This window comes from Callospermophilus lateralis, chromosome 16, assembly GCF_048772815.1.
Source record: "Callospermophilus lateralis isolate mCalLat2 chromosome 16, mCalLat2.hap1, whole genome shotgun sequence".
Taxonomy (NCBI): domain Eukaryota; kingdom Metazoa; phylum Chordata; class Mammalia; order Rodentia; family Sciuridae; genus Callospermophilus; species Callospermophilus lateralis.
Window position 1 is genome coordinate 29,728,170 of NC_135320.1, and position 23,794 is coordinate 29,751,963.

Consider the following 23,794-nt stretch of genomic DNA (forward strand, 5'->3'; position numbering starts at 1 on the left):
TAGTTAATCTCATTCATTTCTTTTCTCTTTATGAAGGGAAGAATTATTTGGGCTTTGTCATATTAAGGACCTTTATAGAATACAATCTTGTGATACCCAGTTGGTGAACTTTTGGTGGATTGATGCTATTCAAATCACATTTGCTCAATACCTTGGGATGGTCACGTATAACTAATAGAAAAATTAATAAAAATTAAGATCAAATAGAAAAATCAATACCTTGGGATGTGTGCAGGATACAGGTTATACAGATTTGAGTAGAATTTCTAAAGAGGTGGCCGTGGAGCTGGGATAAAAGCAGGTGGACTTGGAATTGTCTGACTTCTGCTACCAACTGATTGCGAGATCTTGTTAACCTCTAAAGCCTCAGTTTCTCCATTCTGTGTAAAGAATGAAGAATGGCTGTTTTATGTGACATAAAGCAGTTCAGTGAAGTAAAGGATGATGAGCCCTGCAGGTAACAAATGATTGGAAATGAACCTGGGGAATGCTCATCACATTTTTGTTGCTATAATACTTCTCAGAGAATTCTGTCTGGCAGGCTGCAGGTTATTAGGAGGCTCAGACCTGGCAAGTCAAAGAAACTATAGTGCCTCTAATGGTTCCCTCAGGAATCTTCAAATCTCTTCACATATCACAGGTGAACCACAGGCCTCCGAGAAGGCAATCAGAGGAAGGGAGATGAAGTTGGAGATTGCTATTGCTAAGAAAGGAAGTTGGGCTTAAACTTTTAGAAGCTTGGAGTATTCTTTGGATCTGTGTCCTCTAAAGATCTAGATAAGCAGCAAAGTATTTTGATGAAGAAATCCTCTAATTCACTTAATAAATCTAATATCTAATCAGTGTTGACGGGCAGTTACATCAGAATGTGTTAATTTAAAATATACTAAGGGGAGCATTTAAGACTGTTTACACATTTGCTCACCATGTGGTGTTGCGGACAGGCATAAATGCTTTTTTCACATTCACGAAGGTAGTGTTTCCAGGGCTACTGGAGTTGTCTGAATACCTCTATCTTTAATTCTATTGTCTTCTTGTACAGGGACTTTTTCTAATGTCTGTTTTCAGGTCTGGAAGAATTAATTCTGTTTTTCTCTTTTTGAAGTTTAATTTTCTCTTTTATGTCACTGTAATTTATGCATATTCTAAGTCATTTGTGAAACCCCAGTTTCGTTAATGTCTGATCAATGATGAGCCTGTTTTGTTCTGCTTTTGGTTTTCAGATAGAAGAATTCCGCAGGCTGAGGACACATGTTAAGGGTGCAGAACTTGTGGAAGGCTGCGATGGGATTTTGGGAGACAACTTTCGACCCACTCAACCACTTAGCGACAGAGTCATAAGAGCTGCATTTCAGTAACCAGAGAGCAGGAACAAGCCCATCTTCATCAGGGTATGTGCAGATTGAGAAGGAAAATGAGGTGCACAGTTACCTAAACCCAGCATCCCGAAGTCCCTCTTGCGGTTAACCTGCTAATTTAGTAATAAAACAAGTACACTTGATCTTAATAAAATTTAGGACATATTCTTATGCCTCATTAGCAACAAATCAGGTAGTTATTTTAATTTCATGCAATGTGCATGAAACCTATGAGTCTCATATTTTCCCACCAGAGCAGCCATTAATTCCATTTTACTTTAAATATTGGTTTTCACTGGAAAAGCACATGAGAAGAACAGGGCTATGCCAGGAGCTCTTCAGTAACTCACTATGTTGCCTCCTCCTGAAACCATAGCCATCTCTCTGTACTCTCCATGATGGAGGAGCACAAAGGAAGGGACTAGAAAAGCATGCGAGCCTCTACATTGATCCTCTTGTCAAATGCAGATCTGACTGTCTTATTTGTTGGGTTATATAGGGCAGATGTAGCATGAACTGAAATACTGTCCTATTTAAGTCCTTTTTATCTGCTCAAGAAGCATGTGTTAATCTTCTGGAAAGGTAAATGTTTTATAATCTACATATGTTAATATATTGAATTGCCAGTATATATATTCCTTACCCATTAGGAGCTAACAAAACAACATCACAAACATGGAAAGGAAAATACACAAAGATGACTATGTGCTGGACTATTTCTTTACCTTGTGTGTTGCCTTAGCATCTGGGTATAGTGCAGCAGGCCCCTGCTTCCCCTGAGAGGAGGTATCTGCTGGAATGATGCTTAGGGAGGCAGGACTAGGCCTAGATAGACAGTGTGGTGAACTGTTGAAGGTGTGGACTTCCAAAACCATGTCCAGAGGAACTTTGGACTGGGGAGTCATGCATGAGTAGAAATCTCTCTCCTCAAGGAGCTGAAAGTTTCACGAACTGGACAAAGCACATGGGGATTTTCAAAGGGGGTCATTTCGTCCATGTGTTGCCCAAGAATTTTTCTTGCCTTTCTATTATCCCTATACAGTACTCTATTCACCCTGCCTTTTATCTTTGGTGTGTGAGCTTTGCCAACTGACTTCCTCGCTACCCCAAGGCCTTGCTCCAATACCATTCTCACCAGATATCTCTGCTTCTTTCTTTGATCACACCTCGCATTGCATATTCTTTCTTCCTTGCAGCTATTTGTGTAAATATTATTATTCTCTCTTATTTCAAGCTTCTTAAGGGCTGAAATGCATTTATTTTACTATGAATCAGGTGAATTAGAAGTTCCTTAGGACTCTGCAGGTTGTATCCAAGCTCACCCCCTTTCCATCCTGCATTTTCCTTTTCTGAGTTCCTCTTTCTAATTTTGGACTTGGTCAGGGTTGGGTAAATTTACCTTTGGTAAGAATGAAAAGAAATTTTCAGTAATACATATATGATAATGAGAAAAATATAAGGGTGCTTTAGGCTAAAGCTTGTAATGGAGGATAGTCAATCAGAAGTCATTATTGAGCACCTACTGTATGACTAGGTATTACAAAGCTGAGAAGGAAAGACATGGTCTCTGCTCTCATGGTGCCCAGGATCATAAATTGTAAACTGTAATGAATTCCATGAATGAGAATAACAAAGCAATGTGGGGAAAGAACTGCCAGATGGGGGAATAATTTTTTTTTTTGACAAAGATCCCAAGGTAGTGCTCAGGGGAAAAGAAGTAAGAATTTGATGCATTGTGGTGTCTGAAAGAAAGCCCTGTGAGTCTGGCATGTAGAAATCAAAGGTGTGAAACCAGCAAAGCACAAATCCCAGACAGTCCTGTCAGCCACATTAAGACATCTTTATTTCGTTATTGATGAATTTGAACTCATGTATAGTTTTAAAGGTTGGTCCTACCTGGAAAATTGAATGAATTTGATTACAGTGGGCCAGGGCAGGAGTAGAAAGATATTTTACAAGTCCATTGAGTAGCCAAGGTGATAGACATGGAGGCTCAGACCCTAGAGTAGAAGCAACAGAGGTGGAGGGATGTTAATTTATAGGAAATAGAAATTGTAGGTGGTATCTGGTGATGTATTGGGAGAAGGTGCAAGGAAATGGAAATGTGAAAGAAAACTGCTGAGGTTTGGGGCTTAAGGAAGTGAGTGAGTTAAGAGTGCTGTTGAGTGACAGTTGGAAACCTGGGGAAATAGTTCCTCTTGGGGTTAGAAATATACAATTGAGTTGGAGCACATTGAGAGAGAGGGATGCCCGTCTTTCACAACAGTGAGCTTGTTGTGATTGTTAGAATTTCAAGAGTAGAGACCAGAAAAGTGTTCTGGGCTGAAATATAAATGTATTTAGCACAGAGATGATTTATCTCTCTATGAATGTGTATATATGATATTCTAATGGATCTGGTGGGATTAGCTCATTAAATGTTCATAAAAACTTGTGTGAGGCTTTTCAGAGGTGTTAATTTAACCAAGATGCAGAAGTTAGGTCATTTCCCAGAGTAATACAGTTCTTGAGCAGCAAAATCTGGAAGCCTGACCCATGTAGCTTGACTTGGCAGGACAAGTTTTCTTAACCAGAACATGGACAGAGGTCAAAGAGGGCCCTCAAACAGTGGTCAGAGCAGCATAACAATGAAGGACGCATGCTGCTTCAGGCCGAAGGTGATAGGAGGGAGGTGTTGGAGGCACCAAATCCTGGCCACACTTGACAATTTAGTGGAAGGCTGCAGCCATGGAGGACCTAAGAGGGAAAGAGGCCTCTTTATTTCGTTTTATTTTGGGAAGAACAAAACAAATACCATAACTTGTCTATCATGGTACAGAAGGAACATGTAGATAGGAAAATGCTATTTCTTGTAGGGGTTAATTCTACTGGTGAAGCCGCTGGAGGAGTCTCAGCATACGGGAAGACTTGTTTTTATTGAGGGAATAGACACATTCTATGCTGGAACAGGAGGGAGGAAGGAAGTGATGGTTTAATGATTGAATGTGTTCATGGGATGATGTTATTTTTTAATGAGAAATGGGATAGTGGCAGGGAGGTCTTAGCAGGCTGGTGAACAGTGAACTTGTGAATTTCTCCAGTCCAGAGTTGATTTCTCACTGTAAATGTCTGTAACTGTAAATGACTCTTTTGATGGAATAAGATTATTGCCTTCAATGTTTGATCCATATCAGGTCCTACTCCAGAGTTGTCTCTCTCTAAATATCTTAATAACCATCACCATTTAATTTCTCTTTCACAACACACATATACACTTAAATGTTGTTTATGAGATTATGTATGTTATAGATAATGCATTTTATGAGAATGGACTAATGTATAATTTTTTCAAAAATTTGAATTAGTTGCAATTTACATTTTTTAAAAGACAGATGAATTTAAGTTCATATCTTAGTGACGTGAGATTAATTAAAAGGGGTAATTTCCCCCACTCAAACTTGCAAGAATGGCATAGGAATTCTTTCTAATGGGGCTCCAATTCTGATTTCATCCTTTTATGAATACATTGTTTTTATCCTTTTATCTTGAAATGTGTAATACAAATCTAGTCATAGTTCTACATAAAACTTATACTGGGAAATCAGACTTATGGATATGTGCTTTTTATTTGATATTTAATAATGCCCTAAGGCAGGTAATTCAAATTTTTATTAAAGTGAAATGATTTGACACTCAGACTTTGAATTTAATGCATGAATGTTTCATTTAAGCTCTTGGAACTAAAAAGGGGAAAAAATTCCATAGTAGTTAGCTCTTCTCTAAAAAAATGTTTAAAATATTTTAGATTTATTTTAGCTCTGTTTTACTGAAATAACTTTAGTTTTTGGACATAAAATGACAGGGCTTATTTTATTTTTTGCATGAATGTCTGGACATCTGGAGAGCTTTGATAACCAAGATTTACGAACAATCTGAGACTTTTTAATATTACCATTTAAGAAGTATGAACTGTGGTTTTGTACTTGTTAAAAGAATTAGCAAGTAGTTGGCCAGTGTGCTAAAAATTCTTTAGTTCAGCAGTGGTAGTTTAGTATTTTTGGGAGCCACTTGCTATTAAATGATTCTTTATTCAATGAATTTTTATATGACGCAGAAAAACCAAATCATAACAACAACCAACAAATAGTAACACCAAACTTTATGACTGGTTTACAAGTTATACTCGGTATTATAATATTGGTAGTAATCTTGTGACAAAGTAGTTTCTATTGGCCTATTTATTTCATTAAATATTGGTCCATTTTAAAGGCAATTCTGATGTTTAAAAAACTATTTCATCTATGACTCAAACATCATTAAACAGTGCACATGCTCACAAGAACTCTATTGAAATATAATTTTTTACTTTAAAAAAAACAAACCAATGCTACAAGTCTCTCTAAATAGTTTGCTTTTCCCCCCTTAAAAGAGGAAAAATAAATTTGCTCCAAATAAATTAGGAGAAAAGAAGAAGAAGGAAAAGAAAGAAGGAAAGAAATTGGCATGTGCAAATATATCCCTTGGTCAAAATTGTCCTCTTTTTTCTTTCTTGGTCTTTGAAGTCTGGGTCTTGATTGTGTTGCATTCTTCCCTATAAATACTTTTGCAGTTAGTACTACTGTCTTCTAAACTTGAATAAAGCTATATGTAGTGTCAATTTCATGTTCTCTTTTACAACCTAAAAGAGCTATATGTCAGAAAAGAAGAAAGCATTATGGGAAAGGAGGGGGCTGTGTGGGGAAAGTGAAAATGTCAATTCTAAATAGTTAGTAAAAGCTGTTAACCTTCTGGGATAAATGAAAAGCCCAAAGCCACCTTTTCAGTCAGTAGAACTTAGACTTTCCTCACTGTAGTCATCTAATATGATGCACACTACATTAGGGTGAGAATCGAAAGCTCTACAGATATAGCTGCTTTTTATTTACAGAATCATATAGATAGATGCCCTCAAAATGGAATGTATTTCGTAAGTGATCACAAAATGAGTTGAGTAAAATGCTAAAGCACCAAGGATACTCAAATGATCTAGTATGCTTTGATTATGTGATATAAAATTATTATTAACCCAGGAATGAAAAACATCAAAGCTGCCAAGGCTGTCTTCAGAATTACTGAACAAGGAAAATGATTTCTGCTTTGAAATATCTCTTTTCCATTTTAGTTTTAGAAGTGTTTAATTTATTATGGATGAAAATTCCAAATTGATTTGACTTTTTCTTGTCTGATGGATTCAAACAAAATTGTGTTTGAAAAGAAGAGGAGGACATTCTGCAGTCATGTACCAATGTGTAAAGTTAAGCATTAATATATCTTGATGCCTTAAATGTAGTAGATTTCATGATTTTCTTCCTAAAGAGTATATATATTTTCCATAAGAAAACCACTGTGGCCAATTTATGTCATCTAAACATGTTCTGTTATGTCTTTTACCCATGTAGACACTCGAGGTATTTATTGATATAAAAAATGACTTTCAAGTATCAGCAAAGAGGATTTGGTGTAGCTAAAGAAAGAATTTACTTTTAGAGGCTACATGGAGGACTTTTTAAAATAGAGAGATGGATTGAATCTCAGATTCAACTTTCAAGGAACACTGTGACATTGAATGCTTCGAGTTCCTGGATGGTTTAGGTGGGAGCCTATATGGACAGGAGGATGCTCTGAGAGGCCTCCCAAGGTGCCTTTGACTGCTGGCTTGTGTGATGAGTATGCTTCTGTCTCTGTTCACTTTATCATGGAAAAGAAATACGAGATAGAATAGGCAGCAGGTAAATGAAGAAGAAAATGAAATGAATGCTTTCTTATGAATAAGGTTGTCTTAGTCTCCAACTGGAAGAGATAAAGCTAAAAGATTGATTTGAAGAAATTACCAAAAAAATGCTTAAAGCAAGTGTGGAAATCATTGGAAATGATGTACAATTATATGAGTGTAAGGAGATGTTTCTTTTTAGATAATGAATCTGGTTTTAAAAAATATTTCTGTACCTTCTAAAATGTAGGATATTATAGGAACAACAGTTATCAAAAAGAACCTATATGACAGCATTCCATTAGGATCAAGAACCTTAAAAATGAAAGTAGAGGGAAAATGAAACCAAAGTAGGATTAATACTTAGATTGATACTTTTTACAATTAGAAAAACTCAAAAGTACCTAAAAATCTAATTCAGATTATGATAAGGAATTGACTATTAAAAATTAGATTGTTATTAGGCAGATATAAAGAGTTCATAGCAGACTATAAAAGATGAAACAGAAATCTCTGCTGTTTCAGTTATATAAGAATTGTGACTATTAGGGGGCAATTATCATTTTATTTAATTTTCAGTAACATTTTATCTGACCTGCAGCTTTCTGTTTGTAAGTTTCTCATTCTTTTTTATTTCTCTGAATTCTTGGCATTTGACAGAATTTGCCTGTCTGCCTTATTAGGTCACTCTAGGAACTTACCATTCTAATGTGCTCCTTTCTGTCTTTTGACTATTTAAATCCTATTTAGATTTGAAGGACCAGGTTTTATCTCCATGACATGTTTTCCAGGTTAACTGGCCTGCCTTCTTTTTACTTAGAGTTTATTTATTTATACCATATTAGTTTAGTTCTTAATTCTTTTCGGTCTCCTAATAATGTACTTGACAATAAGTGTTAGTCCCACTTACTCCACTACACTGTAAATTTCTAGAGTCAAATAAGTTTTTAAAGTATGGTTATCAAGCTTTCTTCATGAAAGACTTCTTAGATCCTTTAATAGGCCAGGTTCCCAGAGAGTCTGGTATTCAGCACTGTACAAATTTATTAAACTAGAGAGCTATACAAGGATGCAGGATGTATTTTGGTAAATGAGTGGCAATCCATAGTGTCTGCTGTGATTTTGGAAGACTTGACGTGGAGAAGCGTAGGCAGAGCAGATGTGAGACCAGAGTCTCTAAGTACTCTTGCCTCTTCTTCACAGACCCTCAGTGAACAAAGGGCAGATACAGAATATATCTTGAGATTTGGCTAAGCTAATTTGGACACAGTATGAAGTAAGGGTAAATTAAAAGATTTGTGATTATTCTACACTTTAGTTAAAACCTAAAACCCTTCATAAAGACCTTCCAGTAGTAATAGTCATCTATTTTCAGTAGTGGGACTGTGCCAAGCTCAATGTGAGGTGGCTCAAACATGTGTCATCTCACCTCCCAGCAACTCTTTAGGATGGGCATTTCTTTTCAAAAATCTTTTCAATAAAGAAACTAAGATCCAGAAAGTTATCTTCAACCAATAAAATTAATAGAAACACTCACTGAAAAGTGATGTGCTTGAAACTACATGCACCTGTTGTCCTTGTATCAGTGAACCCTGATCTGTCTAATCAGCTTCCAAGGAGGTGATTATATTTCCTTTATAGACCAATGTGAAATTTCAAATTCCCAGTTTAGGAAATAATGAAGTAAACTTAGTTGACCAATCTAGAACCTAATTGAGTATTTTACAAAGCGTAAATATTTGTTAATTAAACGAAAGTACATACTTTCTTCTGTGAACTTTATATTTAACTTTGAATCATTTGGAGATGGTGAGTTGCATTGTGATTGTATGTATATTGTTCCTTGCATTTATTAGATATTATCATTTAATGACATGACAAAATAAGTGCCCATGTTTTTTTTGCTAATCAACGGTGAGCATCTTTTTAAAAACTGTTTTATTTGTTCTTTTTAGTTATATATGACAATAGAATGTATTTTGACATATCATACATACATGAAGTATAACTTCCCATTTTTGTGGTTGTACAGCATGTGGAGTTACACTGGTCATCTATTTATATATGAACATAGGAAAATTGTGTCTGGATTTATTCTGCTGTCTTTCCCATTCCCATCCCCTTTCCTTTTCCCCCAGTTCAGCAGACCTCCCCAGCCCATTGTGAGTCACCATCTGCATATCAGAACATTTAGCATTTTGTTTTTTGGGATTGGCTTACTTCACTTAGCATGACAGCCTCCAGTTCCATCCATTTACTGGAAAATTACATAATTTCATTTTTCTTTATGGCTGATATTCCATTGTGTATATATACCACATTTTCTTTATCCGTCATCTGTTGAAGGACACTTAGGATGGTTCTATAACTTAGCTATTATGAATTGAACTGCTATAAACATTGATGTGGCTGCATCACTATAATATATGATTTAAGTCCTCTGGGTATGTGCTGAGGAGTAGGATACCTGGGTCAAATAGTGGTTCCATTCCAAGTTTTCTGAGGAATCTCTTATATTGTTTTCCAGAGTGATTGCACCAATTTGCAGTCCCATTGATTAGCATCTAAAGGGCACTAAATATCAAGGACATTTCCAGATTTCATCTTACTGGATCTCTCAGCAGCCTCTGATATTGACTTCTTGTCATATTTTGTCCATAACACCAATTTTCTTTTTATTTTTCTACCTAGACCATCTTTGTATCCCCTACCTGAATGTAGGAGGCCACTTAATATTGTGGTCTTTGGGGTTCTAATGTCTCTCTGGGTGAACTTGTTCACACAGCTTCAGTCACTACTAAATGTATGTGACTTACTCCTTTCTATACCTAGCCGAGGTATCTCAGTTAAGTTCTAGAATTGACTCTCCAACTGTCTGTATAACTTTCTTTTTGGGTATGTCAAATGCATCTCAAACCTAACACATGCAAGATGGAATTTATGGTCTTCTTTCACAGACCCTCTTCCAGTTTACTTTGAAATCCGAGTCACGCGTGACCCCTTGCTTGCTCACTTCTCCAGCATTCCCACTTTATCATCCATGTCTGCACATTTGCCTCCTGACATCTCCCAAAGCCATCTGTGAGTCTCCATTTTCACCATCAGGACCCATAAAGTTAGCATCATCTCATCTAGACGATTGCATGTCTTCTATATGAGACAATTAAAGAACAGTTTATAAAAAGACATGGATGAGGGCTGGGGTTGTGACTCAGTGATAGAGTGCTCACCTAGCAAGTGTGAGGCACTGGGTTTGATCCTCAGCACCACATAAAAATGAAATAAAGGTATCGTGTGTTCACCTACAACTAGAAAATAAATACAAAAAAAAAAAAAAAGACATGGATGACATACAGCACTCAAATTTGTCTGCCAGCTCTGGTTAGTTGCTATTAGCTCTCTGGAGAGTATTGTAAGGGATTCTGAATCCACATGTGAACACAGGGGGAAAGGGTGATGTGACCAAAAGGCAGTCTCTGCCGTGGGTGGGAATGGGTATTGCTATTGCCATCAGTAATGTAAGATCGTCTTATTGGCATCTGATTTTAAATGTCTTAGGTATGAAGTATGAATGAGTTTTGGAAAATTGACCTGTATTAGATCTAATGGTATGTAGCCAGCCATTAGCAGTTACCCAAGGAAATACAGAAATATGGCAAAAATGACTCAAGTTCCCCAACTACCCTTGTCAGTCTTTTCTTCTTTGTGTACAGGTTATGATCCTAATGTTTATGTGTAGTAAATTACTTTCATATAGCAAAGCTTAGAGAATCTGAAATCTCAGAATGGAAAAGAAATAGCATGAGGGTGAAGGAATTGACCCAGACCTCTTTATTAGGGATGGAAGCCCTCTCCTGAAGAAGGAAAAGGGTGAATTCAGTATCTGCCATTGAGGTTTCTATAACAAAATAAACTGCCTGGCTTCTAAACAAGAAAAAATGTGTTTCTCCAGCTTGGAGGCTGGGAAGTCAACTTCAGGATACAGTGCCACAGTTCAGTGCCTGGCAAGGGCCCACTTCTTGGTTCATAGAATGGTGCCTTGTCACTGTGTCCTCATCTGGAGGAAGGAGCTAGCTTGTTCTCTGGGGTCTCTTTTATCAGGGAGCTAATGCTAATCATGAGGGCCCTACTAAAGATATTATCACCTCTCAAAGCTGTTACCTCCTGACTCTAACACCTGGGGATTAGAACTTCAGCATATGAATTTGAGATGAAATAAGCATTCAGACCATACCAGTAAGTTAAAGAAGAAACCTCACATGACATGACCCTCAGATGAGAAGCATGCTGGGAATCAAACCCAGGGCTTCGTACATGCTGGGCAAGTGTGCTAGTACTGAGTTATATCTCCAGCTAAAAATATTTTTAACAAAATCATACCAAACTTTTTATTTAGCTATAGGTTTTAATAATAAAACTATAGGTTTTATTATTGTTATATTAGTTACATATAAGTCTGCTTCATTCTTTTGGCTACTTCAATTTTATTTAAACATTTTAGTTAAAATGTGTTTTGATAATATACGAAGCTAAAATAATTTAGCTAATGCCCAATTCTTGAGACAGAATCTGAAATATTTGTTAGACTATATGGAGGCATCTTCAATCAAGAAATTTGCCATTAAGTAATACCTTCTCCAAATACTTTATTTGTTAAAATGATTGTTAAAACCATTCTGGTTTTGTATGGGTCTGTTTTCCATTATAGTGCTTCTTAAAACAAACCTTTTCAACATTTCTGAATTTCTTGTTGTTTTGAATTCCTGTTGTTCATTCTTTTATGAGTTTTATTTGAAACTCGGAAAGGTCTTTAGGGCTTTTCTACAGAAAGTATTTTCAGAGACATCTTAGAAGCATGGTGTTGAATTGGATTTCAAGAAATTCTTTAATCTAGTCTTTTGCCTGAAGAGGTCTTCAACTAAATTATTCTAGAGGTTTACTCCCCACACCTAGTGGTGGTGGGGGGAGAAGCAAATAAAATATCTGTTCTCTGAGAATACCTATTTCAGCATTTCCTTACTTCTGTATAATACAAAAATGATTTTAATAAAACCCTCATGAAATACTCTTACTATTCAGTGTTGGAAGGCTATTTTGATGGTAATATTCTTATTTTCTGTAGATAACTATTTTTGATGAATATAATTGGTTATATTTCAAGTAATAGTTTTTTTCCTTCTGTTAGCAGTATGTAGAAAATTCCACCAACCTTTATGCAGCAGAGAAACTCATGTAATTTTTTTTTGCAGATATGAATGTTCATTCTGATTTTAGTATAAGTACAACCAATAGTTCTCTAATGGTATCTTTTCTTTCAAGAATGATTATATTCAGTGGGTCCCAGCAATAAAATTACTATAATGGGGAATAAAGATTGTAAGTAAGAATAACAATGTTATTAATCATTGAAATTAGTCATTTATGGCACATTACTGTACCTGAAATATTTCTGTAGGAAACAAGACTAAAACCCACATTTACTTATAATTAGACACAATACAAACCTTCTCTCATTATAATAGTTGCCCAAATCCCAATTCAACTTAATTTCATTGACTTTGATTTCTGGACTAAAGCATTAAGCTTGAACTAGTGAAAAATGTGTAATATGTGCATTCAATTAAGAAGTAATTAGATACTCAATCACCCTTACAACACACCAGGGATTAGGAAAGAAGGAAGAAAAATGTGACTCGCTGTAGTGTATAAAACAGTTTTGTTAATTAGTTTAGTGCTAATTGAGATTGAGAAAGTGTCAGAGTATCACATGAGCTTACTTCTGAATAACTTTAAAAGCTAATTTTAGTGTTATATAATATGTTTTTTTTCTTTAATTTTTATTGTTGGTTGTTCAAAACATTACATAGTTCTTGACATCATATTTCACACTTTGATTCAAGTGGGTTATGAACTCCCATTTTTACCCCGTATACAGATTGCAGCATCACATCGGTTACACATCCACTGTTTTACATATTGCTATACTAGTGTCTGTTGTATTCTGCTGCCTTTCCTATCCTCTACTATCCCCCATCCCCTCCCCTCCCATCTTCTCTCTCTACCCCATCTACTGTAATTCATTTCTCCCCCTTGTTTTTTTTTGTTTTGTTTTTTCCCCTTTCCCCTCACTTCCTCTTGTATGTAATTTTGTATAACCAATACACAAATTACTAAGTTACGTGATTTGGCCCTAAAGATTGGGCCACAGTTTATATACATGAGCTAGTGAATGGTATGCATACAGAAGGAAGAGACACTATACTGTACTTTATCTCATTTAATCCTCATAATGGTCCTGTGAGGCTTCTACTTTTATTTTCATTTTAGAAAGTCAAGTAACTTGCTCAAGGTCACAGCCAGTAAAGTGCAAATCAAGGTCACAGACATAGGTAGGTCTAACTCTAAACACTGCATGTACCTTTTTCACTATGTCACATTTCAAAATAACAGAGAGCAAAAAATATACACTTCTTTGTATATCTCAGCTTCCTTATCTGGAAATAAGATTTCTGGGAACAAAAGACCATACATGCTTTCACTTTCTGATAATATGTTGCTGATACTTCTATGAAAGGTATACTGATCTGTGTTTTCAGCATTGATTGAATACTTTATAAAAAGTATTTGAACCAACACTTGTCAATCATTCAGGATACTTTCTACCTCTTTATCGTTTTCTTCTTACCCTTCCACTTACTGAAATGTATTCATGTCATCAATTGAAATTGCTGTGCTAAAAGTTTCCTTTGATTTTTCTTTGTTCTTTGTTCCCGTGTCTTCAAATATAATACCAGTTCATGGTGGAAAATACACATGGTACAGAACAAAATGAATCAGCAGCACACATCTCTGAAACACTCCCCTCAGGGAGAGCCCTCACCAGCACCCAGTGTTCTGGTGCACATGGAAGCCCTGGCAGGGATGGGCAAATGTCTCCACTTCCATTCTCAATTATCATTCCACCATTCAAGAGCTGTGTGACTTTGGAGAAGTTAGTAATGTCTTTAAGTCTCTCTCTCTCTCTCTCTCTCTTTTTAATCACTTAAAAAAAAGGTCATGATAGTGTCTATCTCAGAGAAGATACAATAATATAAAGCAAATAAAGTGCTTAATGTGATTTGGGTCTGCAGTGTAAGTACCCAATAAACATTATCTTTATCATTTTTTTTTGTGCATTTGATCTGCATGTGTGGGGGGGAGAGGGAGGGAGAAATGGCTGTGTATATATAATATATATAATATTCCTTATGAGGTTATACTGTGCATGCTGTCTTTCTGTTGATGTGAGCATATATCCATTAATGTCATGAAATAACTTTTAAGTAGTTACTCAGCATACGTTAAAGCATGCATAAAGATTTATTGAGCTGTTCCTCTATTACTATACATTTTAAGGTCATTCCCAGTGTAATGCTATTATCAATAATACTTTAGTTAACATACCCACTATTTCCTTTAAAAATTCTTATTACTAAGATTACCAGATCCATGTTTTATTGTAACATGTATGCAAATTGCTCTACACACAAGTTGAATCAATTTATGTTCCCACTAACAGTGCACCAAACCCTTCTCTTCATTTCACTAGTGTTAATATTTTGAATCTTTTCATCATTGCCAACCTGATTATGAGTCCTTCACACTGTAAGTCCTGACTTATTCCTGAAGTCTTTCTTTTCTTCCATTAATCTGTATGCTCATGATCGTGAACCACAAGGTTGGTGGCATTAGTGTCTCTTTCAGTGCTGGGTAGGAAAAGACCCCTTACAATATTTTATGCAGAATTTTTTCATATGTAATTTTCCCAGATGAAGTATAGAACATTTTATCCAAGGATAGAAGTAAAGAACAAAAGAGAGGGTAAGAAAAAGAGAATGAAGGTAAAACAGAAGAAATAAAAAGAATCCTGCTAAAATTTGTCATTCGCATTGCATATAATTTGAGGGAATTGGTATGTTTATAATGTTGACTCAGTGAAGCAACAATGCATAGATCTTTGTTTACTACAGGATTTTAAAGTAATCTATACATTTAGTCATTTTCTCTTCTCTCTGAACTTACTCTGGATGGCCTGTTGGGCTCTGGAGTCAGCCTGGGGGGTGGCTTGGCAAGGAACAGAACCTCAGCTTGCTGCTCCCTCATTGGGAAACTAGTCTTTCAGCCTTATTTTTTTCAAATATGAAGTGGAGACACTAAGAATCATAACTTCCTAGGGATGTTGTAAGGATTAAATGAGATATGATAAAATGTACAACACAGCGTTAAGCAGAGGGCTAGCATTCATTAACTTTGAAATATCACTATTATTAATCTCATCATTGACTTTGACTAGTGTCCTTTTTCATTGTGTTTTTACATTGGTTAGTATTATTTTCATTTTCTTTTTTATTGTGGTTCTGAGAATTGAACCCAGAGCCCTGTGCCTGCAAAGCAAACAGTCTACCAACTGAGCTATATCCCCAGCCCCTATTTTTTAAAATATTTTTTAGTTGTATATGGATACAATACATTTATTTTATTTTTATTTTTATGTGGTGCCTTGGATAGAACCCAGTGCCTTGCACATGCTAGGCAAGCGTTCTACCACTGAGCCACAACCTCAGTACCCCAAGCCCCTATTTTAATTTATTTTCATATTTTGTCCCTGGCTTTCTTTTGAAAGTAGGTTTCTGTTGATTATTTTGAGTTTTCTAGATAGACCATGATAACACCTGTAAATAATGACAATTTTATCTCCTCCTTTCTCATTTGCATAACTTACTTCATTGCACCCCTGAGTCCTTGCAGAATAATGTTGAATAAGTAACTGTGTTTTCTGGAACCCTTCTCCTGTTTCTGATAAGCTTTGATTTCTAGTTCCAGTGGTTTGTTTTTTAGTCTATTTCCTTTGTATCTTCAAAAGCATTTGGCACTATCCATCTCTTCCTTTCTCTTTCTTCTCTCTTTATTTTTCTTCTTATGTTTGGATGCTGTTATTAGTAGGTACATTGAAAAAGGTGGCTACATGCCCTTGCTTTTAATAGAAGGGCATTTATTTTTAACCTTCTACGGGCTGTGTGACAGTATTCTAGGGACTCTGAAAATATAGACAGAAGCAGACATAGACTTTCTCCTGAAGGAGCTTCCAGCCTAGTGTTGGATCTATAGATTCATAGTTAAATAGGTCTATAGCTGCTCAGGTCCATGGCTAAATCCAAACCTGAGCAGCATGTGCCGACTGCCCCAAGGAATTGTCCATAGTTCAGGAGAAAGAGTACACTCTAAAAGAGAGCCCTTATTTGGCATATTACTATCCTAAAAGCTTCTTATTTTGGAAATGTGATCCTGAATTGTTGTACTTAAAGAGGGATGCTTTGAATGGGTTGTTTGTTAGCTGATCTGGACTTCCCAGACAACATGAGCCTGTGACCTGCAGCTGCCTCTGGGGGTAGGATGTGTGTGCACATGTGCTTTTTTATTTTTAGTAGCTTTTCAGGAAATTCCCCAGTAGGGGTTTGATTTGCACTCATTCCCTAGGGTCTCTTCATAGAAGATAATTTAAGGTTCAAAACAGTCGTATGAAAGATGACATCTGTTATAATTGCACTGAAATAGCTGATGACTTAGAAGACTCCTTAGGATGTAGCCATCCTTTAAGGTCATCATTATGAACAATGATCATTGCATAATAGAAATTTTCATTTATATTTAAGCTTTCATGTTTAGAGTTAGATAAATGGGGATTTGGAAGAATTTCCAAAGTGATGAATGTAAACCTTTGTTTTTCAAAATGTCATTTTCTTTTTTTCCTTCCCTCTTCCTCCTCCTCCTCCTCCCCCTCCTCCTCCTCTTTTCTTCTTTTCTTTTTCCAGTACTGAGGATCAAACCCAGGGCCTCATATGTGTTAGGCAAGTGCCCTATAATTGAGCTACGTCCCCAGCCCCTAAAGTGTCATTTCTTTAGATGTTTTACCTAATACATTTATATTCTAGTTTCCATGTATTTCAATTATTGGAGAAACTTCAGAAAATACACAGAATGCATGAAAAGGAACTTCTGGTATAAATAATGATCATCCATTTAATATAGACAATTAATTTTGTTTCTAATAAAACCTGCATTAGAATAACAGGAAAGAGATTTTTAGGTACACAAACCCACAAGGATGGAGAAAGCAAGAGGGGAGACAGAAGTGTCCGTATCTTGGAATCCGGAAGCAGATGGTTGTGTGGTAATGGATGAAGCAGATGTGAGGAACAAGCCTGTTACTCTGATAGGATCGCTCCAAGTCCCAGGAATTGGCAACAGGTATCTCTAGACGTTGGAATGAAAGGAGGCTCACATCCCCTGTATTGGTTAAGAGCTGTTTCAGAAGCAGTTACTTCTTCAAATCCCCTCTCAAGGCCTGGCAGATGTCTGGAGATACTCTTCCTCAGGGGAGAATGAAAAGAATCTCTGTATGAAAGAATATAGGCACAATTGAAACTCGTAAGACATCAACACCACCATCCCCGCCAGAAATAAAAGGGTCAATTAGTAATTTCCTCAGAATTCATGCTCCCTTCCTCTCCACTTGGCCTTCAATACTACTTCCCATACAGAAAACTGGAGAGACCTTCTGTGCAGGATCTGATCAATCAAAGGGCCAAAAGAGCCCCATCAGATTCATCCTGTGGTGAACTTATGACAGACAGGCCTTCCCAGGGCCCTTCATTGTTGCAGTTGTTCTTCTCTCTTAGATATGAGTAGTTAAGAATTGTTTGCAGAGTGTCTGTACTATGAAATACCCAAATTAGAAAAAAGGCAAGTTTAAAGAAATAAATACTTAACAGGAAGCAGAAGACTTCAAAATGTCCTATTTTCAGAGAGGTGAGGAAAGAAATAGCAACCATATAGAAAGAATAGGAGGTTTTTGGGGGGGAAGAGGGAGGTAATAGAGATTGGACCCAGGGGTGCTTAACCACTGAGCCACATCCCCAAGCTTTCTTATTTTTTGAGACAGAGTCTCACTGAGTTGCTTAGGGCCTCACTAAGTTGCTGAGGCTGGCCTCAAACTTGTGATCCTTCTGAGTTGCTGGGATTGCAGGCATGCACCACTGTGTCTAGCAAGATGATTAAAAAAATATATTCATGAAACAAAAAGCTTTCAGAATTTGAAAACATGGCAGCACATTTAAGCACTTTACTACAAAATCTTAAAAAATTTGTAATGTTTTAGTATACAGGGAAGGCTAAATGATGGACCATAGTAGAGAATAAGGAGAAGTAGAGGATTAATCAATGTGATTTATTATTAATAGGGAAACTAGAAAGAAAACACAAAATGAAGGAGAGGAACACAGCAACAGAATCAATCAAAACATTTTTTTTTCAGAACTTGGGGACGTAAATTTACAGATAAAATAGACCCAGAGGCTTTCTAGCACAGTAGATCAAAATATACCCATATCAAGGCACCACCATTGTGATATTTCAGAACACTGAGAGAGAAATTAGGAGAAAAAATAGGTAAATATCAAGGAACTAGAATTTGACTTGTGAGCAGAAAAGCTAAAGGAAAAAGTCAGTGATCATGACCCTCAGAAATCTGCAGAAAAGTCTAAAGCACCTAAGGAATTCCTTGCCGAAACTCCCCATCAAGGGTGTAAACAGCATAGTCATTTTCAGATATCAGGGTCATCAAAAACTTATTTCTCAAGAAGCTACTAGATGTGTCTCACCAAAGTGAAGAAGTGAGCCAAGGAAAAAATGTCATATCCAGAAAACAGGAAATCCAGCAAAGCAGAAAGGCCAGGGGGAATGTCCAAGATGATGGTGGAGCAATCCATGGGCATGGAGGGCATTAAGATGTGAACTAGGGAGAATGCTCTAGATCAGCTTTCTCCCATGATACGATGCTGGGTTTGTCTTAACTCGAGAGTCAGGCACTTGGTAAGTAGTTTTGGTTTGAATCAGAAAACTAGATATAAAAACCCAAGATATTCAAAACTAGATATAAAAACCCAAGATACTTATTCATTCTGACATAAACAAAACATCTTTCATGGAAGGGAATTTGAATGAAGACATGTAATTCAGTTCTAATAATATTATATTAGAACTGAATTACATGTCTTCATTCAAATTAATAATAATAAAAACTGAATATATTTTTCTCAAAACAAAAACAACCATATTTATTTCATGTGTTCATTTGTCACATAATTCTCAGATAAGGATTAGGTAAACAAGATTATAAACTAGACTTATTTATAAACATAACAAGTCTCAACAAAAATGACTGCATAACTATTTGGAGGAGGGGGTGACGGGAAGGGTTTATGTGTGTCTGGAGTGGAGTGTGTGTAAGGGTGCATGCACACGTGGTAAGGGAAGCTGACAGGAGGGAATGAGGGCAGATCTTCAACCTCCACAGGGAAAGTCGGTATATAATATGAAAACAAATTGAATGGTAGTCAACAACCATGCCGTTTGGCTCTAGGGTATCAATAAAATAATCAGAGAAAAGAGTAGAGTAATATGAAATTGGTTGACACATGGGATTGGGAAAAGATAGTCTTTATAGCAAACATATTAGAACTATTTAAACGTTTAAACTATGTATAATTTTGACACAAAAAAAATCAAAAGTTCAAGCAGGAGTACTTGCTACTGTTTTCCACTTTTCTACACACCACTCACACACACACACACACACACACACACACACACACACACACACACACGTTTTCTTGGAGTGCCTGCTTTGGATAAGATGTTGTGCTGGGTCTTAACAACGCAGATGAGACCACACATATTTCTATCACATGGAAACTGTGGGAAGTAAATTTCAAACAAATGACATGGGAAATAATGAGCCATACTTCACATATTATACTCAGCATATTATACCTATTGTCATATTCTCACACACTCCCTAGGTAGTACTTATTATTATTTGGGGATCCGAAGGGTCATGGGCATTGCCTAAAATCTTTCAGCAACTTGGTGGAGGATCTGAAATTTGAACAGGGTTTCCCTGGTTCCAAATCCATACCCTAGAATGTGATCTATTGAAGTGTATTTCCAGGTAACCTATACCTGCAGTAAATGACATCAAGTGTACATTTGGGAGGAGAACTAATAGAAAGATCATTCTCAGAAAGTCTTGGCATTGGGGAGTGTCATTTTCTCTGTTTAAACAATATTAGAGTGTGAAAACTCAACATCATAGTGTATTATTTTTAGTTTCCGCTGTGAGAGAAATTTGAGGTGAGCAAGTAACCAAATTCACCAGCAGATTATACACCCAGGTAAATTAGAATTCCTTTAGCATACCCTGGGAACCCCCTGAATCATGTCCTTGAGCTTCGAAAATGAAAGGGACATAAGTGCGCATGTGTATCTTTTGACCTGTAGGTGTGAGCTAAGTGTTAAAATGTTGCCTCTTTGGGAAGACCTGATCTTGGTGGTTAGAATAACTGCACATTTGCCCACCCATCTCTTCACTGATATTTTGGACCCTGGTAGCTTAAGTTTTGAAAGTTTGGATATAGTCTTAAAATGAAATTATGTTTCATAACTTAGAAAATGTACCTCTAGACCAGCCATTCTCAGGTGAGCTCTGCAGTGCACTGGCCCACCAGGGTTATGTGTTAAATCAGGAGGGAATGGCCATGTGTGTCTGCAGATTTCCAGATAGAATATCCTCCCTGTGGATATTTACAGTGCACATTAGCAGATTACAGACTGCAGTGGTTTTGAATTAACTCTACTTTACCAGAGTCTCCAGTTTTGTTTTTGTTTTTTGGGGAGGGGGTAGCAGGGATTGAACTCAGGGGCACTCGACCACCTAGCCACATCCCCAGCCCTATTTTGTATTTTATTTAGAGACAGGGTCTCACTGAGTGCTTAGCACCTCCCTTTTGCTGAGGTGGGCTTTGAACACGCGATCTTCTTGCTTCAGCCTCCTGAGCTTCCTGAGCTGCTGGGATCACAGGTGCATGCTATTGCACCTGGTGATTCCGTGGTACATGGATTCACTTTTTTCAATCAACTTCTTGTGTTATATGGAACACATTTTGGGAAATACTGGGCTCAGGACTATGTACTTTTTGCAGAAAATTCATATAGTGTGACTTTCAGGCTCCACTTACCTCTGAAATGCAGTGATTTTATAATTTGATTATCATTTTTATATCATTTTATAATTTGTGGACTTGTAAAAATATATACACAATGTCCTCTTTTACCTTTGAAAACCTCTCTTTGAGGCTCAATCTTACAGATCTGATTCCAGGAGACAAAGCTGGGAAGAGGTTGGTCAAAGTTTACAAACTTTCATTTAGAAGGAGACAATATTGTATTCTTGAAAAATGCTAAGAGAATAGATTTTAAGTGTTTTCACCAAAAAATGACAACTATGTGAGGTAATACATTAATTTGGTTGATTTAGCCATTCCATTATGTACACAAACACATTCATACCTATATATTTCAAAATGTTGTATAAGATAAATATATACAATTTTACCCTTTAATTAAAAAAATAAATTCTTAAAATTTCTTAAAAGATTTCATCAAGACTTGCTATCCTATTTGAAATGTGTTTTGGAAATATATACCCAAGATTATAAATATTTTCTGAGAGATTATTTTAGAAGCTATACATATACACATACACTTATGTACATGTGAACAAGCAAATCCACAGATACACATCCTAAAATACTTCAGTGTATTGTGATTTATTAAGGAAGCCATTTGTTTCCACTTCTCTATTGTGAATATCCTTTCACATAAAATCTTTGTATGATTGGATGATTTTATCTGTATTGTAACTTGCCAGGAGTATAATCCCAGGTGAAAAAGTATATGCTTTGGAATTTCATAAGGTGCTTATTGTCTAAAAGTTTGGACCCGTTTACATGAGGCATCTGTAGAAGTGTCATGTTCCCACTCTCATTGCTGGTGATGCAAGTAGAATGTTGGTGAACTAAAATCTTAGCCAATGTCCTTTCCTTAAGTAGGAAGCATGTTATTCATGATCTCAAAAAGTGCTGGTGTCTTATAAGTTACTTATTATTTGTCCATGTATTTAATTGAATTTTAAAGTTTGTAGACAAAGAAGTGGTCTTTGTGCTCTTGGATTACCATTATATGTGATTCTTATACATGAATTTAATGGCAGTGATTTAAAACCTTATTTTTACTTAATAGATATGCAAAGCAATTTTTATAAAATAGTTCAAACATTAATTTATTTATTTTGGTAGAAAATATTAGTTTCTGTGAAATTTTGTACCCATTAATCTGTCATAGAAATAAAATCATGGTGAACTTCGTGGAAAAAAATGCAGAGATAATGAACTTGAACATCAAGATTTTTTAAAAATTTCTTATAAATTTGTTAGCTTTTCCTCTCTATGATTGGACTGTAGAAAGACTTTTCAGTCTGCTGTGGAGGAATGTCTCTAACATAATTGATTCATTCTTTTTGCCTACAGGAGGAAGACAATGGTCCTATGGTGCCCTTGGATGAGAAATGGAAACTTTTGAGCTGCAGCTTCAGTTTATCCTCAAAGCCTGCATTGTTTGTCTTCCTCTAATCCAGTTTTGATGGACATCTATGACAGTTTCCTGTACAATGCTGTAATGAAATATTAGAAATGGCTGTACATTCAAAAGAAATCCCATATTATATCCACATCACTGCTGCTAGTATTCATATTTTTGCACATACTGTTTATTGCTAATGTGTAGAAGGAATGAAACTAGTTTTCAGAGTTGTTATTAATATGAATATATATTATGTATTAATATTGAGACAGGAAAAATACATTACCAGCGTTAGCAGTCATTCATTTCCTGTCTCCAACAGAAAATTCACTCATTCAAAGATGAGTATAATTCTTGGCAATAAAATAAGAATTATGATCAAGAACAGCCTAGAGCTTCAAAATGCATTGTAAAAAATTAGTACAAATCATGTCTCATATTATTTTTCAATACTCATACCACAATATCAGACTGGTTGTCATGGAAAATATTTTGGGAATTAGTTCAGCATCATACCTTATACATTACATTCTTAAAGGATTTAATTGAACATGTGAATGCAGTCATATTTATTTGACATATCTGAAGCTGTGGTTTCTAAGAATTTGAGAAAAGTATAAGAAACATGATTTTAAAAAGGTGGGTACAGTGTACTAGGGATAGCTTTATTTTCCACAAACAGAAATACAAATTTAATAGTATCCAGTATTAACTTAGTGCTTTACACTTTGTTTTTTCAGAGTGTTTTGTTCTGTGGATTTCACCTCTTTGTTATGTTAAAAACATTTCTTTCAAAAATGAGCAGCAATATTCTTGTTTTAATTCATTTTAAGTACTACTAGTAAATTGAAGTATATACTTAGTTGCAGTTAAATGTGATAGAATTAGATAATTTATGTAAAGAAGTAGAGTGCCTGATAAAAAGCAAGTACTCAATAAATATTTGTTGTTGTTATAATTGTTGTAAAATGAATGACTTCAATAACAGCTCCAACTTGAAGGCACTTTGTGATATAAAATGTCTAAGTTAGAAAGGTATAGAATAACTATGAGTTCAGAGGTTTTAGATGTGTTGGGTAGAGGTGGTATTAATAGGAGCATTAATACAAATAAAAATCATACCAGCTGGATGCCATGGCGCATGCCTGTAATCCCAGTGGCTCAGGAGGCTGAGGTAGGATGATCAGAAGTT

The 23,794-nt window shown here is 36.0% G+C and overlaps 1 protein-coding gene across 2 annotated transcripts in view; it reads left to right on the plus strand.

Annotated features, from left to right (window-relative positions):
• Ca8 (carbonic anhydrase 8) overlaps positions 1-23,512 on the plus strand; it is a 90,170-nt gene extending 66,658 nt beyond the window's left edge. For both annotated transcript variants that reach the window (XM_076835881.1, XM_076835882.1), the window contains 2 exons: positions 1,224-1,391; positions 22,551-23,512. In XM_076835881.1, coding sequence (XP_076691996.1) covers positions 1,224-1,358 — 135 coding nt within the window. In that variant the 3' untranslated portion in view covers positions 1,359-1,391; positions 22,551-23,512. The remainder of the gene's footprint in view (positions 1-1,223; positions 1,392-22,550) is intronic.
• Positions 23,513-23,794: the final 282 nt, after the last annotated feature.